At 40.7% G+C, this 19,310-nt stretch overlaps 1 protein-coding gene across 1 annotated transcript in view; it reads left to right on the top strand.

Moving 5' to 3' along the window:
* The window catches only part of spata20 (spermatogenesis associated 20), a 55,478-nt gene that overhangs the window by 17,016 nt on the left and 19,152 nt on the right, over positions 1-19,310 (top strand). Inside the window, exons 13-15 of the mRNA XM_026177292.2 lie at positions 1,636-1,844; positions 9,921-10,120; positions 13,426-13,506. Coding sequence (XP_026033077.2) covers positions 1,636-1,844; positions 9,921-10,120; positions 13,426-13,506 — 490 coding nt within the window. The remainder of the gene's footprint in view (positions 1-1,635; positions 1,845-9,920; positions 10,121-13,425; positions 13,507-19,310) is intronic.

The following is a 19,310-nucleotide window of genomic DNA, read 5'->3' as shown; positions in this document are numbered from 1 at the left end:
AAACAACGGCCTCCTTGTTGACAAAAAAAGAAATCACATTCCTTTAATTATATAGAAAATATAAGAAAAATCATTTATTTGCTATGTGTAAACATAGATCAGGGCCTCCTCCTGGTGGGACATGCCTGGAAAACCTCACCCAGGAGGCGCTCAGGAGGCATCCTTGTCAGATGCCCGAACCACCTCAGCTGGCTCCTTCCAATGTGGAGGAGCAGCAGCTGTACTCTGAGCCCCTCGCGGATGGCTGAACTTCTCACCCTATCTCTAAGGGAGAGGCCAGCCACCCTTCGGAGGAAGCTCATTTCTGCCGCTTGTATCCGCGATCTCGTTCTTTCGGTCACTACCCACAGCTCGTGGCCATAGTTGAGGGTAGGGACGTAGCTCGACCAGCTGCATCACTGCGGCCGCAGCACCAATCCATCTGTCGATCTCCGGCTCCCTTCTCCCATCACTCGCGAACAAGACCCCGAGAACCTTGAACTCTTCCACTTGGGGCAGGAACTCATCCCCGACCCGGAGTGGGCACTCCACCCTTTTCCGGCTGAGAACCATGGCCTCAGATTTTACATAATAATCTATATGATAATTGTAAGTTTACAGGGACTGAAACGAGTGAATAAAGTGGCCAAAGCCACTTCAGAAAGCCTCAGAACTTTTGCTTAAGGCCAATTTAAAAATAACAAGAAATTCTGGCTCCATGGAAACAAAAGAAAAGAGGGGGTGGGTCAGGACTTTTGCAGAGTCCTATACTGAGTTGAGTTGGCTAGAACAAGTGCTTTTGCTCTGTGTATGAGTTGGCTCATGAATCAACCTTTTTTCTGGGGAAGAAAAGCTGCTCTCTGACTCCTCACCTCTCCATGACCTTAAAGTCATGCACTTTATCTTCTCCAAGTGCACCTCCTGTTTTTAGCCTCTTGACTGCCAGCCATCAGCCTCTCATGTCACAGCACTGTCTGGCCTCCTGTCACTGTCTGTCCCCATGCACTCACTCAGACGGGGTGCCGTCATAAGAATTGGAGGGGAAAAGTAGCACGGGGTGGAATAACCCTCGAATTTAGAAGCTGATTTGCAGCGACTCAGTAGCAACATTGTGAAGGACAAGTCTTGAACAATAAATCAGAATCAATTTCACTGACAGAGAATGATTTGTAAAATTGGGAGAAATTGGTAGGACAAAAGAACTCGTCTGAATGAAGTGGAGGAGGAAAAAGAGTTACTTCAAACGTCAGACATCTTATGTATGCAGTTGTGTGCCTATGCGAATGTCTTTGCCTTTACTATAGAAACACAGATGAATAATTACACATTGAGAAAAATGCTTCAGGAAGTGATTATACTCAGCTAACTATGTGCATTATAATGTAGTCGTGGATTGTCCCAAGTATCTCCTTCAGGCTCTTTGTAATGCCTTTGTAAGGCAGTCCCTCCACATTTCTTTAGCATCTGGCTGTTTGTCTTCCTCAGGCAGTATAAAAAAGTAAAGCATGGAATGGAGAAAAAAACAAAGCAAAACTAGTTCACTAAAAGTAACTCATGTCAACGCATCGATCAATAAATTCTTAATGAAAATTGTCCTGATTCCCACTCTCCTCTCCTGCTCCTCTGATTTTCACTTTCTCCCTCTGCGCTCTGCAGATCTCCGTCTATCTCTGGCTTCCTGGATGACTATGCCTTCATCATATGTGGTTTGCTGGACCTGTACGAGGCCACGCTACAAACAGAGTGGCTGCAGTGGGCTGAGGAGCTGCAGCTGAGGCAGGACGTGTTGTTCTGGGATGATCAGGGCGGAGGCTACTTCTGCAGTGATCCCACTGACAGCACAGTACTGCTGCAGCTGAAAGAGGGTGAGGGATGGATGCATTAGCTGCTTTTTTTTTTTTTTTTTACCATAGGAACATTTGAAGATGCTCAATGCACTTAACTTCAATAAGAACTACAATATCTTACCCCCAGCAAAGTCCCTGCTCAGGGGGGTTGGCACATTCTGGAAGTTTAGGGATGTGTGAGTGGTGACTGCTTTTTGTTAGGATAACTTACTTTTTATAAAGATAACATTTAAATCTGGCCCAAGCACAGCTTTTGATTGCTCTGTTTGAGCAAGACAAGAGAGGCTTACACAGCTGGAACGTCTGGTTTGCCATGTTTTTAGAAAGTCTTGTCAGAATAGCTGTTTCTACATCAGTGAACTAATTTGCCTAATCTCTGAGGTTCTTCAGACTGAAGTGGAATCACATATGAACAACAGTGTAAAGGAACCTTTTCTTTCTTTGAAGTTTCAGGGACAGAATAGGTACCTGGAGTGGAAATGTAGGTGCTGATAGATTGGTAGATCATCTCAGTATGGGTGTTGAGGCAAACATGATTTCTTTCTTATAAAATGAAAATAAACTACTTAGATATCTGAAATCTCTGTTATCTTACCTGTGTCTACAATATTAGTAGTGAATTTAAATACATAACTCTGGAAGACATTACCATCATGTCAGAGCATGATGGTAATGTCGCCTGTGGCAATTAGGAATCCGCAAGGAGTGTGATTTTACAGTGTCATAGAGCGGACAATTTGAGTGATTGTACTCTGAGCTATAGTGATTCATACGTCTTTTGTTTCTAAAATATGAAAGCCAACAAAAACATCACAGTTTGTATTTAGCATTTTTTGTGACTCATACTGAATAACTAACTTCTTCTGTTTAAAAACTTGCTAGTGTTTTTGAATGTTGTATTTTAACCCTCTAGAAATCTAACTGCTCTGTAAAGTTTCAACATACACTACATATAAGAGATATAATGTAGCTACCTTAATGATCTCACACACACACACACACACACACACACACACACACACACACACACACACACACACACCGACCGATCTATAACCACTATATGAACCCTATAGTCAGCTCCTCTGACTTTAAGTCCTATGGATAATATACAGTTTATACAAAGAGGCAAATTAGCCATGGAGTCAAAAGTGTGTTAAATGGAAGTCTGTGGTCTTGAATAGCTTTAAGTGGGTCTTCAAGGAACAACAGTTTTGATATTAGACCTGAAGATTTGCCCAGATTAGTAACTGAAAGGAGCACGAGTGCTCGAATACAGTGATTGTGTTGTTAGATGAGCACAGAGGAAAAGGAAAAGTCTTTAACGTCCATTCTCCTGGGCTCACAAATGTCTGTAGAAAACTTAGGGTAATTTTGTTAAGCAGTCATGTAATGTTTTTTTTTTAAGCTTCCAGCTGCTCCTGTCAAGCAGTAGAAAAATAAGTCAAGTGATTAACAAACTGAGAAGGGTTCAAGCTTTGGATACACATGGAGTCAAATGTGACATCAGAAAATGATGCCAGTCGACTAAGCAACAGGCCGAAAGTGCTACAGGCATGTACACACATCTGCTGTAATATTGGAAGTTCTGTTGAGCTGTTAGAACATAAATAACAAACTGGTGCTGCTACTGTGGGGCATGTGGCAAGTGTGTTTAAAGATGCAGGTTGGATTGACAAACAGGTGAAAGATTAATAGCACTACTGCAGAATACCGCTGCGGCTCAGGCAAAGTGTGAGGATGTAGCTCAGAGAGATGAATAAATACTAAGTTTGAGATGTGTCTGCAGAATTGGAAATTGGCAGAAGTTGACCACACTGAGTTAAACAAACAGAGGAGGCATGAATGGATGCTGAGTTACTGGATGAGCGTAATCATTAATTGCTCATCTATTCATGTACCGTCCATCTCTTTCTCGCCTATGTATATCTTCCACCTTATTGATCGATTTGGATCTTAACACGATGGAAGCCTCGTCTGTAATATCTCTGTCAGTCTCCCTCTATTGCTACACTTTAAATGTTAGTGAAAAGGCAAGAAGGCACAGATTGGTGGATAGACTGATGAATAGCTGGAGGATAAAAGAGGGGAGCAGAGGAGTATTGACCTCCTCCTATCTACCTTCAGCACTGTAAAAGCCTCACTCATTCAAGCTGAACCTCTTCAACTTGAAAGCACTCAAAGACTGATGCTCTGATTCTTCGGCTACTTTGATCACCAGGCCTGTCAAATATGTCTTCTTTCTGTCTCTCAGTCCATCTGCTCCTGACAGGCTGGAACAGGACGACAATCTGCAGTGGGAATCTCAAACCCACCTTCTGCTTCTGCCTGCTCTCATCTTGCTTACATCTTCATTCTTTTCCAATTATTACATGTTCTTCCTTGCTGCCCTCGTACTTACCTTTTAGCCTTGTAGGGTTTGTTTCTTTTCCTTCCTCAGTATGGGCCTTTTCATGTTGATTACAAATATAAGCACAATTGGGCCGCAAATAGTTTTCCTTACAAACAGTACTTGAGTGTTGTTTTGTTTCAGGCTATTCGATAAATAAAAATCTGTTTTCTGCTTGAGGAAATGAAACCCAACCCAGAAACAATCCTACTGATTTCCCAGTGACTGAAGTCTTGTCTTTGACCTGGTCCTGTGCCTCAGCTTTACAATGATTTTGAACCTGGTAAATGACAAAACAGGTGGTATTGCATTAGACTAGCATCAGCATGGTGCAGGAAACCTTTGAGGACAATATTTTCAGCAATATCTAACATAATATAAGTGATTGATGGAGCTGTGATGAGATGTGGGACATTTGGGCCAGGCCCCTAGTGGACAAGCTGTGTAAGGCCAGTATTTATGTGTTTGTTCGTTATTTATCACAAATGCACTGAAAATATCTGATCTAATCTAAAATTGGCATATAACTGTAGAGAATAAATTGAATGATTAAAAAGGTTAGAAATAGATTGAACAAGGTACACGAATGGCCACTAAAAATGAAAAATGTTGTCTAACCTTGTTTTCCACTAAGAACTTAAACCTTTCCTGCAGTGGAAAGTTTGGAGTTTTGTAGAAATAATTCCTTTAGATGCCTAAAGTTTTGCTAATTAAAATCTTCTTATGTAAAAGGTAGTGATGAAACAGTGTATTACTATAGAAGTAGAAGAAGTAGCACTGTGCAGACAGACTGACAGCCTGCTGTTTCAGAGATTCAATCCTGAATTGGGTGAATTTTTCCAACTTTTCCAGCTGGATAGTCACGTTCGGGGCACAGTCACTTTGACTGATAGGTGTCCCAAGACAGACAGTTATAGTGTCTACTGACCCCCCCCCCCCCCCCCCCCCCCCCTTAGTGTGTGTGCTGTTGGAGAATTTTTAAATGAATTATGTAACTACTATTATGGGTTGCTGGCCATCCCAGAAGTTTGTGCTTAGTTTTGGTGATTAAAATATTAGTGCCTTCTTAGCTGTTACTTAGAGTGCGGGAAAATATTATTATTGATTATTATTATATAACTGATTATTATTATTTGCTGAATTTGTAAGTTTGCTCATTTACTAAGAAATGAACAGTCTCTATTTTTTATGATGGTTTCATTTTAATTAAGTGAGACGGAATATTAACCAAAAGTTCAGAAAAAACACATTACATAAAAGTTATAAATAGATTTGCGTCTCATTAAGTGAAAGTGAAGTACTTGATTCCCTACAGCCCAGCCAGAATTCTGGTTCCCACTGATTGGTTGTGTGCCACGTTACAAACAATCAGTCAATTACAGATACTCCTGATCTCAATGTGTTATGTGTGTAAAGCACACCTGTCCACAGAATTAGTTTCTTCCATTCCAGTCTGTCCGCCATGGTCGGCAAGACCAAATCTTAACTTTCCCATTGAACAGCTAAATAATTCAGAGAAGGCTTGGAATAAGTGCTGCGGTCAGATGAAACTCACTCACATCAACCTAACCTGCCATGTTTGGAAGAACAGATATGTTCTTTGGGTCACACTCAACATATCTGTTCTTCCAAACAAGGCTAGCCAGTCTCCAGACCTCAGTCCTGTAAACGTCTGTGGAAGGAGCTCAAGCTTCAGGTAGCTAAGCAGGTAGCTAATCTGTTAGCCAAGAAAGCTAAAAGATTTAAAGAGTTTCTGTAAAGAGACTCGCTGCGCCGTTAAATATAAACAAATGTCCAAGAAACCCATCCGCATATATACATATTCTGTACAGTGTCTGAAAATATAATGGTCTATACCAGGGGTCTGCAACCTTTAACACCCAAAGAGCCACTTGGACCCGGTTTCCACGCAAAAGAAACACTGGGAGCCGCAAATACTTTTTGACATCTAAAATGAAGATAACACTGCATATATTATTTTGTTTTGTTTTTTACCTTTATGCTTCAACTAAGGTGTGTTGCTTATGAAATCCATGAAGTGCTACAGAGAAAATTACATTTTATTTATGTAATTAACACATTTTGAACTCTTAAAGAAATATAACAAAAGGAAAGACACCCAGCTGAACTAAAATGATCCAGCAAACAAAAACTGTTGTGAGGCCCCCTTATATCGCCTTTGGGCTTTTGGAGCCTTGACCTGACTTTGAAAAAACAATTGGAAAAAAAGCACTATGCTGCTAAAAGATGAAAAATAGATATTTGCAAAATTCTGCCTAAATATGTATTTTACCAGGTTGATGTGTGTGGCGGGGCATCGTCTGCAATGCCGCTGCAGGGGAGGCGGACGCACCTGAGCAGCACCCGCAATCTCGCCTCGCTGCCTTAACGTCAGTGCTCTCGGCTGTTGTGTTGGTGTGTGTCGGGCTGTGAGCTGAAAAGCTACAGCCGGCTGTATGCGTACAGCAACCGTGTGTGAAAAGTGGTCAATAAAGAGATGCTGAAAAGCATGTTCATGGAAACATCGTCGGGTCTGCGTGGTATGTTTACAATGGGACTTCCGCTCCTGAACCTCCGCGCACAGCGTCTGAAAATCGGGGCTTTATTAAGTCACTTTCATCTTTACGCAGGACTGTAAGCTGTCATCTGTGAGGCGTGAGCGGTGTTTGTTTTTAACATAGTTCACGGTGGAGAACAGCTGCTGACATAATGTGGATCCGAAGATCCATAATTGGCCTACCTGGGGTTGAAAGTCTCGATAAATGCACGGCGCTTCGGCGGGTATACCGGCTTCCGCGAGTGTGACGCTTATTTTGAGCGATGAAAAAATAATAAAATATAATTTTATTTTATATTTCAATATCACAATAATCTTCCAATTTAGAACTACAAGTTAAAAAAATAACTAATCACAAATAAAACACACTTCAGCTAAATACTTCTAATTTATTTTCCCAGACCACGCGGAGCCGCAGTACAAGGACTAAAGAGCCGCAGGTTGCCGATCCCTGGTCTATACTTTTTGCTTAGCTCGTAAAAAACAAAAAAACTTTTCCTCAAGAACTTCTTTAATGTTGCAAATCTGTAGAAAAAGGAGATTTTTTTTGTACCAAAGGACTGGGGATATAAAAATAAATGGTCCTGGCCTGGATGTGCACTCCAGCCTTTCTTCAGTTGCCAATCCACTTCTGTAACTGATGGCTGGTGGCATGTCAGAGAAACTGACACTTTGTCTACGTGCTGACATGCACCTTTGATCTGCCAGGCTGTAGATTCCAATTTGGATGTAGTTGCCTATTTGTTTTTGCTCCCAAGCTGCTCTGTCTGACAGGGACCATCTATTTCAACAGCTTCCTACTCCCACTTGTATTTTTATTCATAACTCTTTTGTCATCTCGACTCAGTTAATTTTTTTTCTCCTTACTAATACAGTCAGTAGGCTCGTCTTTCTCCCTTCCAAATGGATCTCACGTTACATCTTTTCTTTTCCTCCATGACAGGATTCATCATTTTTCAGTTGGAAATGCAGATCTTTTGGTGATTGTTATTTTTATTATGAAATGTGGGACAGATCAGAGATGATGGCAGCCTGAGCTTGTGTGTTTTGGAGCGCTTGTCCCTGCGCGCCGTCACACCTGCATCTGTGTGTGTTTATCGAAGCTGACACGTGAGAGCTCTCTCATCTGAGAGGATTGACGGAGCCATTATGGTGGCGGCGCTGTGTGGGGTTGAAGCCCATTAGTGACGCTACACCCGCTGCAGTGTGGACGCCGGTCCCAGCAGCGTGGCCTGTCACCGCAAGACGGATTACCCCACTATGCTGCCACTCTACATCCCCTCGCCTCAGCCTCCCTTGTGTGTATTTGTTTTTGAAGACTAAGGTTGCAATTATGCACAATATCCGTCTTTGTTTTGTAGTTGAAAATCAGTTGTTTGTGAAAACACTTTTTGTCTCTCGTGGTCACAGTGCATTGTCAGATGTATTCCCATTTAAAAAGACAGAAAAATACAGGATACATCAACTTGAGACTGCTTCAGCTGTTTTTGTAGACTTTAAAAAACTGATAAAAGTCTTAAGTAGTGCTTTACTGCAGTGAGTGTGTGTTTCTGTGCTGACAGCAAGTTTTCTATGTGTGTGTCTGTTTGGAAGCAGTACTGTCACGCCTTCATCTGCCCTCCTCCCATGGGGATCCTTAAGAGATGAGATGTGAAATGTTGAAAGCAAACAGACTCTCAGGTTAAACCTCTGTGTGTGTTTACAGTGTGTGTGTGTGTGTGTGCTGAAACTTCCTTGCTGTGGAGTCCAGAAACATGCAAATCAAAGTATCTCTGCATTTCAGTCACGCATGGATGATGGTAATTCGTGCTCATTATAAAACATATTGAATATGCAGTGTACAGGACAGCTGTGTGGCTGTGTAGGGCCATTTTGCTGTAAATACTTAGAAGTCAGAACTCTACAACTCTACATTTCCAGGTTTTGCTCAAAATGTGCAGTTTAACTTAAAGAGTAAATTGTGTTGGACAATAAAAAGCACACTCACACACATTCAGAAACACAGAACTCAGGCCTGAGAAGCAATCATGTAGCAAGGGCAGAGGTTATGGGAACATCACCTTCCAGGTTCTCATTAGACACTGATATGAATGATAAGGACCAGTCACTGAACAGAGCCATTCATAGGGTTATCTGTTGTGTCCATCACATCACACAGAAAGGCATTGCATCCACATTTGGATTACAAGCATGGCATCATTCTGGATTTAAAAGCGAAACTTTTAATGTTTGTTCATGTTTAGACAAATCACATTAGTTAAAAATAACGTACAACGCATTGCTATGCCATAGAGTTTATAAAACACTGAGCATAATCTGAGTCTGAAAAATTAAGCATGAAATTTCCTAAACCTGCATTCATTTTTTATAATTTTTTTAAAATGATTTTTTTCATTAAAAATAAAATTGAAAAATAAAAAAGAAGCTTTTGTTGATTGATGTTGGCATTTTAAACAAACAAAAAAAAAAAGAGGACAATTTGCTGAACTTAGTGGGCAATACCTGTGTTTCCACAACTGAATGTTCAAACATTCAGTTTCAGTCGGTCACCGACAGCAAAAGACTTCAATGCAGTCACTGGGCAAAAATTGAAGCCAACTTTAGTGAAGAATATCTAAAAGACAAAATAATGCTTAAGTTGATTATTGTTTTTTGTGCACCTTCCCAGGACCTTGTTTCAGATAACAATAAATGAGTTGTGTTGTGAGTGAGTCTGTTTTGTATCAAGTCCTAATCCCCGTCTTATGGCTCAGTCACACTAGAGTAAAAATAGGATGGCAACATCTCTGTAACTAGGAATAATCACTGGTCGCCTGGTAATTGCATTGAAGTTTTTTGCTATCGGTGAACAATTTGCAAGTAGTTGCTGTGAGTATTTTTATTGCACGTTGCCTGGTGAAAAGCAGCCTGTCTCCAAACAACTGAAGTGTATCTTCAGAGGAGTCGTTCAAAGCCAGTGAGTTTGCAAATTCTTTGCACAATTGTGCAATAAATATGCTCATGCTGAAATCTCTGACCACAGTTTTAGTGTGACTATAACTTTATACTCGGTTTCATTTAAATAACTCCTCTGTTTTCTTGATTCAGAGTATATTCAAGGTCTTAGACTGTAACTGTTGAGCATCTTTTGTTTGTCTTTGCGTCTCAGATCAGGATGGAGCTGAGCCCAGTGCTAACTCAGTCTCAGCGTTCAACCTCCTTCGTCTGTCCCACTACACTGGAAGACAGGAGTGGCTCCAGAAGTCCCAGCAGCTACTGACGGCATTCTCTGACCGTCTGACCACTGTTCCCATAGCCTTGCCTGAAATGGTGCGAGCTCTTATGGCCCAGCACTACACACTTAAACAGGTGAGTTTGAAACTAACACACATGATCATGAAGGGGAACAAGTTCAGGCACCAGAAGGATTTATGTTGTCCTGTGAGTTCACCGGTTATTAAAGTCTTTTGAGTTTTGCATGTAGGAATCAGGGCTACTGGTGGGTTTTAGTTACTATGACAACCAGATAATACTTTACAATTGGTATTGGTAGGATAGTCAAAGTAGTCTTGATTTAATATTACGCATTTAAAGTGCCACTGTTGATTGGTGTTAGCCAAAGACAGTTGTCCTAAAAGCCAGGTTGGCTTGGAGAGCAGGTGTTTGCCAGGCTGCCAGCCCAAATTGATTTTTGCATCCACCCACTAAAGGCAAAGGTTTCTGCTTGAATGATGTATTGTGCAAACACAGTTTGTCATGCAATTTGCATTTAGCGGTAAACAAAAACTGAAGAAAATGATGTGGCATAGCAGAAACAAAAGCTGAACAAGAAGCTGGTGAAACAGATTTAACTGATTCTCTTGTATACTCAGTAACCATGCAGTAAAGTGAACGTGAATCAGTATGAAACTATTCCACTACATCTCTCCACAGCACTGCAAATAAAGTTTTATTGATTGATGATGTTTGCATATTTGGGTAATAAAGTTCTCTCTTTAGTTGGTCAAACTACAGATGCCATGAAGCAACCAGAGCCTAAAGTCATGTCTGTTTGTTAACTTTTTTTATAATAACAAATATTGCAAAAAGTGAAAGACAGAGATAACGTGTACTATTCCTTCCGATTGCAAATCACAGCAAGCAGCCCTACTGTACTGTACTTTACTGTATTGTGTTTCAGCCATTCCTAAACTTCCACGGCACAGTTTGAAATGGGACACACAAAACTTTTAGTCACTCTGATCGTCTCACAAATGAAAAATGAAACGTTTCCTGTGCGTGTTTTGTCATTCATTTGTTTTAATCTTAGTTTTTCTTTCCAAATTAAGTTTCCTGGTTACTATGAAATGTGAGATGAGTTCAAGATCAGGAAATGGTCTGAAAACCTGAATAATAATAATAATAATAATAATAAAAAATAAGTTATTTTGAAACCCCTTAAACCCTCAGAAGTTCTTTAGAATCCCAAAACTTTTCAAATAAAAATGTGTTGATTTTGAAACCAATCCTAAAGGATTTTATCCTGTAGGGTTAAATAATAAGTGCATCTAATTTTATAAAGTTATCAAACAGGATTAAGTTGTATAAAAGTCTAAAAGGTGTGACTTTTAAAACGATGCTTTTCTGTGCACTTGAAATGTAATTTGTTTGTAAGAATCAAATATATTTTTTTAGGTATTTATTGTAAATTATGCTGCGCGGCCCACCTGGATCAGTTTGTGACCCACATTTACGTTATCACTGTTAAACATCTTTTACTGAACAAAAAAAAAAAAGTTACGATTTTTGTTCCCTGAAATCAAAACGATTTTTCATTTAATGAAAAAAGATAGCAGGGAGCTTTTTAGTTCAGTCAAGTCCATTTTGTTTTTATATCACATTTGTGTCTGCTTTTAAAGTAATAAGTAACATTGTGTTCAGAAGTTGTTTTTGTATTGTAAATCAGTTTTTGATTGATCTCAGCTCCTGGCAACTAATTTCTTAGTCGACTAAATGAGGGGCTGCACAGGAGCGTGTGGTGTAGGGCTGCAACTATTCCTCAGCATAATCGACGACATCGCCTGCGCAGAAATTTATTGTCGACGCATCAGACGCTAGTACCACGTAAATGTGTTTTTGTAACTGACCGCAAAACAAGGAGGACGGAAGAAAATGGAAATGAGAGATTAAGATAAACATTAAATGTAGATTGTGCAAAGTGGAGCTTTCCTCCCACAACAGCACTACCGCAGTGCGTGATTAGCGCCCGCACCCTGGAGCTGTGACGCCAGGTCTGAATGGGTCCGTTTTAGAAAGTTAAAGAAAAAGGCAAATTAGATCACTACATGAATAATCTTTAGTTACAGCCCTGCTGTGGTGGGTGAAACCTTTCTCCCTCCTTTGTCCGATCAGACTATCAAACCAGCTTGACTAGCAGTGACTTAAATAAAGGATCAAGCCTAGATTTACAGATTTATGGGGGTTTCTACAGCGATCTTGGGGCTGCAGCTCCATCTGGTGGCTCATGGATGCATAACCTTTACGACACAATAAATTGCTGGCATCGATTGAAATGTTAACAATTAGATTAAATGAGCAGAATGTCTGGTACCAACCAGCAGCGACAGTTAGTCATCTAGTCAAGTAGTCACGCACATCCTTAAGCTGAGGAAGTGTTCTAAATCAAATGAAGGATGAAAAATCTTTCACTTTATATATAATGAAACTGGAATGTATGAAAGTTTTGCAGTAATTAAAAAAATAAGAATTTTTTTAAACAATGTTGTATTTCTTTTGCTTCATTAGTAAACCTCGATCCCAGTAATAATCATGAGTTAGACTGTGAACAAAGTGGCTGTGTGTGTAATTTACTGACTAATGAAAGTGGAGTTAGAGCCAAGTAGCCTTCAATATCCTCACCATTCACAATATTTATGTCCTGTGCTGTTTCTCCTCTCGCTGCTACTTTTTCATTATTAACTTGGAAGCTCAGCGCCCATCATATAAACCCTGTTTGGATAAACATTTGTTTACAAGAGTCCTCCTTAAGCAAGCAGCTAATTTGTTGATACATATTTTTCACCCCATTTCATGGCCCGTAGGTCATCTGAGGACAGCACCTCTCTAAGCTCCCTGCACATCTAATCCCTGGACACACAGACTCTTAATCATTTTCCCCTGTTTTTAAACAGGACTTGTGCATTTAAGGGATTATTTCAGCTGTTCAGTTATGTAACTGCTTTGAAATATTAACACCCTCAGTTTAGCCTGAAACCACCAAAACTAGCAGGCACAGCAGGAGTTAGCCCAAAGTTTCTGTAACACTCAAAGAAAATTTTAAGTTTGAAAGCGTGTGAGAGAAGGGAATAACAGGAGCCTAAAACAGGATTAGTTAGGGGTTTGTCTGTCATAGATGACAGGGTGACAGGTCAGGGTAACAGCGCGAGGGTAACAAACTGAGAAGTAAAGCAGGGGAAGGCAATCCCAGAGAAAACACCTGCCTCCCTTGTTAGTGCTACAAATACAGTACTGACCTATATCACTTCCTCTCCATCTCCTCGTCCCACGTGTCACCTTTCCCCCCCATTGCTTTGGTCTTATTATACTTCTTTCCTCTTTCTTCCTTCTTCTTTCATCCACATAATCTTTTTTTCCTCACCCTCCCTCTTCTATTTTTTTTTATTTATCTTTTTTAGATTGTGATCTGTGGCCAGAGGGATGCTCCAGATACCACAAGTCTCCTAGCAGCAGTCAAGTCCCTCTTCCTCCCGTATAAGGTAAGCTTTCAACATCATGTTTGATTGAAAGTGATGCATCATTTCGACAAACTGAGAAAAATATATCACCAATCGCTAAAGCAAAGATCAGCTTTCAGCTTTGTAGACGCATGCTGATTTACTCCAGCGTCAGTGTCTTTAAGGAGGCAGCAGATTTGCACTAACCTTCTAAACGTGCACACACACTGACACACAGAAGCAGAGTGAGCCCAACGTAGAACAGCGCCTGTGGCGTTGGCTGATTTAAGTGTGGTTTTTTAAAGGTCAGCCTGAGCTTCTCTCTTTTCCACTCCTCAGTGTAATAACTTCCCAGCTATCTCTTTGGGGGCATTAGTTGACCTTAAAGCCCGTTGCTGACATTGAAAGGCCCAGTAGGTCTAAATCTTAACTCTGCAGTCGGTGAAGGCCTTACTTGTCTTCCTGCTAGCCCTGATGGAGGCTGGTAGTTAAGAACGGGACAGCTGTCAGTCTGAGTCAGTCTTAAATTCACTGTGGCTAGCCAACATTTTTCAGTGCTTTCAGACAAAAAATGTTTCTCTGTGTTTCACACTAAATATAATAAATGTTAAAAAAACAACAACAGCATAAATTGTATATAATGGCAGGTTACCCGTGGTGAAAATCCAGTGTGGGAGTGCCTTTAACCTGCTTTCTTTGTAAACTGAACATGTTAGAGTAAAACCTAAAAGATTGTCAAACAAGCACCAGAGGTTTCCAATTTGTGAGCGTTAAAAAAATGTCTTTTTTAGAAAATTTTGACACAAAAGGAAACAAAGCTAGAAGATGAGCCAGTAACAGAATGTAGATAAAAGAGACCTTTTACTTACTGTAACTTGTTTATCAAAAAAATACATAAAAAATCTCAGGTGAAAATACTAGTTTCTAGTATTCTGTGTCATTCTGTGGGGGGGGTGGGTGTAATGAAATTGAAAATTTCATGTGACTATTTGCCTTTACGTCTGATGTGGTCAGATCTGAGTTGACTTAAAAAGGCCATGCTTTCACACATGCCTGTGATTTGGTGCCAGCCTCTATCTCAGAACATCTTGACAGCATGGAAGAAAAATTTCTGCGTGGCTTTGACTTTGAGAGGGTGAGGTCGGAGACAGTCACTGTCTGTTATGGATGTTAAGGTCCAGAGTGCATCCACAGGAAAGCTCCTTGGTGTTGTAGCTTTCTGCTGCTTTTGTCACTTTGTGGGTTGAATCAGCGGTCTCCAACCTTTTTTGCACCACGGACCGGTTTATGCCCGACAATATTTTCATGGACCGGCCTTTAAGGTGTCGCGGATAAATACAACAAAATAAAACTAGTACTGGTACCGAAAAAAAGAAGATTTATTCATAACACACGTGAAAAGACCAAGGAAAACCGAGTTAACGATAAAAACGATAAAATAACGCTGAAAACCGATAAAAACCCTGAAAACCATACATTTCACACCTGAGCCTCAACTCTCGTGGCCTGGGACCAAACGACTCACGGACCGGTCCGAGGCCCGGGGGTGGGGGACCGCTGGGTTAAATTGTAAAAAGAATCTTTACAAGCTTGTTGAGTAAGTGAAACTCAACAAAGAAAGGGCTCCAGCACAGATTCACAGCTCTCACTATAACACTTCTCTTTAAATTCACTTATTTGCCCAGCTTGCAACCAGAATTAGACTACTAAATTAAAGCAGTGATTGTCCACTCCATCTCTCGCCCTGTCTTTTCTCACACACACACACACACACACTCCACACTGCCCTACTGAAATATAGATGAGTTGTGCAGTATCAGGCAGTGGCTGCAGTAACATCAAGCCATTCCAGATCCCCGCAGAGAGACACAGATCAGGACCGAGCTGGATGGAGCCATTATCAGGATGGATGTATTATTAAGGCTGATGTACACTGTGTACTGTCACATGCTCAGCCATGTTATATTCAGGGTAATGACAGTGATTTCTCTGATGGGGTACTGTCTCAGTCAGGAGAAATGGTCACATCAATAATAAAGACAGGTTTATTTTCAAGTTAGGTTCATTTAAATGAGAAAGTTGGTCATGAAAAATTTAGTTTTTATTGCTCATTGATTTTACGCTGCAGCCCCTCAGAATGGTAACCACGTCATGTCAGTGCAGCTGTGATCGGCCCATTCGGTGGTGTCATTTCCTCCTGTGCAATTCCAGCTTCTCTTTCTGTCACCATTTTTTACCCCTTAGCCACGTAAGGCTGATGGGGTATCATGGTCACCCCACCGGGTGGGTGGATAAATGCTGGCAGCAGCAGTGACTATGTAGGCTAAATTGTAGCCTCGTATTGTAATCGCGCATGAGGAGGCCATCTCACAGACGAGCCCTTGTGTAGTGACGTATGAGAAATTTGTCCCTGTTTGTTTGTTTTTCTTGTGTAAAATGACTCAGCTGTCACTCCTGTGCTCTTCAGCACACTTCAAGTTTTTCATTGACAAAAATGCCCGGTGGGGAAAAAGTTAAGGAGATGAGATAATCGAGAAGCTCCGCAAATGCACTGTCAAATTACACTGTGATTCAAAAATCAATCCAACACTCGGAAATGTCCTCCTCTTGTTTTCTTTCATTTCATGATGACTATGATGGATCAGTGTAGCTGCTACATACACACACAAATAAACTTCAGCGTGCACAGAAAACACACAGACTTTATACAGAGAGGTGAACCAGGAGCCTTCTTGTTGTGAGGCAGTAAGTGATCAGCACTACACCACTTAGAGTAAAAGAATAAAATGTTCTTTGGACTGAAAACAGTAATATGGTTAAAAAGAATACAGAAAAGAAGTAGAAACATTATAGTCGAGGAAATTTTATGTATTTATTTTTTATCTCGAAGACATGGAATAGAAAAAAAGAGGCTTCACTGGTATCTTGTTAGATACTGAATGTAAAGATGGAACAGTTTACAGTATAACTGTGCATTTGTGCTTTTAGAAGCAAAGAAACAAAGACTCCTGGAGTCTGTTTGAGTGACACGTCAGATACAGATTTTGTTCTAATGAGCCTTCAGAGTGAGATGAAGGGGGAGGCTGAGAGGGAGTAAATGAGGCAGAGGACAGAGTGTGTGTGCACATAGTATCTGTGTGTGTCCAGATATAGTGGCAAGAGCCAACTTTAGTGGCAGTAGAAGCTGTCTCAGCCAGGATGAGATTTGATGGTCCTGCACAACAATAAACATGCACATAAACCTATTTTTGGAGATGAGACATCACACTTTGAGAGGAATGGCATCACTGCCTACAGCAGATGTAAAATACACTCACGGACTTTCTGATACAGTTTGTTCACAAGCAACACTTGGAGCACATAAACACATTCTGGGAGATACACAGTTTCACATGCAAATATAAGATAAATAAGTGAGGACAAAAGTTCACATGTACGTGATGTGATTACAAACTAGAGGAAGGGAAAAGGAAGAAATTAAGAAAAAATAAAACTGTGCTCAAGCAGTTCGCCTGTTAATTGATTATCAAGAAATTTAATCAGCAATTTAATCAGCAGCATAAACAGAGAAGCCCACACCTCTCCCTCTCCCCAGCCACCTCCTCCAGCTTGTCCGGGGTAACACCAAGGCGTTCCCAGGCCAACCGAGAGAGAGATATAATCTCTCCAGCTTGTCCTGGGTCTGCCCTGGGGCTTCCTCCTGGCTGGGACATGCCCAGAACACCTCACCCAGGAGGCGCCCAGGAGGCCGCCTTATGAGATGACTGAACCACCTCAACTGGCTCCTTCCAATGTGGAGGAGCAGCGGCTCTACTCTGAGTCCCTCCTGGATGGCTGAACTTCTCACCCTATCTCTAAGGCAGAGGCCAGCCACCCTTCGGAGGAAGCTCATTTCCGCCGCTTGTATCCGCGATCTTGTTCATTTGGTCACTACCCACAGGTTGTGACCATAGTTGAGGGTAGGGGTGTAGAACTACTGGTAAATTGAGGGCTTCGCTTTATACTCAGCTCTCTCTTCAACATGATGGACCATCAATCTCCCGCTCCCTTCTCCCGTCACTCGTGAACAAGACCCCGAGATACTTAAACTCCTCCACTTGGGGCAGGAACTCGTCCCTGACCCGGACTGGACACTCCACCCATTTTCCGGCTGAGGACCATGGCCCCAGATTTGGAGGTGCTGATTCTCATTCCCACCACTTCACTCTCGGCTGCAAACTGTTCCAGTTTAATGGTTCAGTGTTTAGAATAATGCTTATTTTATAGTGAACCTTTGTGAAGCCCTTCACTGCTGTTAGAAACCAGCTTTTTTTAGCGCCTTTCCACTTACTTTTAACATAGCTTTCCTTCTGATTGGTTACATTTTTTAAACAGAGGGATTGAGCAGCAGATGGGTGTGGATTTAGTGCTGACGTACTAAATAACTCTGAACGTAAAGCCTTAGTTTTGGCTTTACAGGGGTTACTTTATCATATGCTTAAATATGGCTTGAAACTTTAGCCATGTCTAATTTGAGCATCCAATTTAACAATCCAATCCAATTTTATTTTTTTTAAAAAGTTGACAAAAGTAGTGTTGTGTCGGTCACGAACGAAATGGCTCTTAGTAATAAAAGCATGTATAACTTTCCAAAAGTTAATAATAAATAAGAAGTGCTTGACCTTAGAAGCCTTAGTTGGTAAAAACCTAATTGAACAAATGAATTAAGAATTGTTTGTTCAGTCTTTAAGTTACAGCCCATTTTCACACCAAGCTTATTTATAATGGAAACTAAAAACGCTACGTCCAGATCAACAGAATCAACCTTTGGAGACATTGGACACAGGTCCAGTTTTGGATCATCGCTGGAACTAATTGGTTTTTATTATTGTAATTCATACTTCTCATTAAAGTAAAAAAAAAAAAAATTAAGGTCATTCAGACTTTAATGTCACTTGACAAAATATGTAATACTTTTAGGAGCAGGTAGATTTGGAAATCATCAGCACAGAATTGATACCTGGCAAAGTAATAGAATAGAACCCTGTGAAACTGGTTAGATCTAAAGCACTAAAATAATGCTGTCCACAGAGTCATTAGCTAATAAAAGATCATTTAAAAACTCTTAAGAGAAATGATTCTGTTCTGTGAAATGTTTTAAAACCTATGAAATAATAAAAACCTCGACACTTTCTTGGTACACATTCTTTGATCTGTTCCTTTAAAGTAATTCATTTCTGGTAGCAAGAACAAGGAAAAGTAGAAAACATGATCTAAAACAGATAATGTACAAGATGACACGTAAAAACACCAAATGAACTGGAAGGGAATGGGTATAATGCAAGTAAGGGGTAAAGTGCATGATGGAGTCAGCTGGGTGGGTTATATAAGCATCAGGAGTGGGAAGAGATTGAGGGTTGGTAAATGAGATAAAGGGAAGAAGTCGAAGGAAGAGTAAGAGGACTGTGCTCCACGTTACATTAGGTAGCTATGAGCAGAGAACATGTCTAATTTAAATCCAATTACTCCTTGCCTGTTTTCCTGGTTTTAGACCGCCACAAACTAATTGTGGTGAATGAGGTGCTCAGAACTCAACTCATGCTAATCTAGAGCATGCACGCACACACACACGCACATTTTTATTTCTTCACACTTCATTTAAAATACTTACTATTTTAATTCACCGCAAGAGTCTGCACTTCTCAATTCACTCCAGCACTCGGAGCTGCTTCTTCACTTTTTGCTTGTTGGAATCAATTATAGGCCTCCGTTAAACCGAAACATCGCTCTTGATTGTAATTGCTGCAATAAATTGTGGTTAATTTTTCTATTACACAGAAACATAGCTTGATTAGAGTCGGGTTAGG

Source organism: Astatotilapia calliptera, chromosome 8, assembly GCF_964374335.1.
Source record: "Astatotilapia calliptera chromosome 8, fAstCal68.1, whole genome shotgun sequence".
NCBI lineage: Eukaryota > Metazoa > Chordata > Actinopteri > Cichliformes > Cichlidae > Astatotilapia > Astatotilapia calliptera.
The sequence above is the reverse complement of the archived record's forward strand: the minus strand, read 5'-3'. Positions and strand labels throughout refer to the sequence as shown.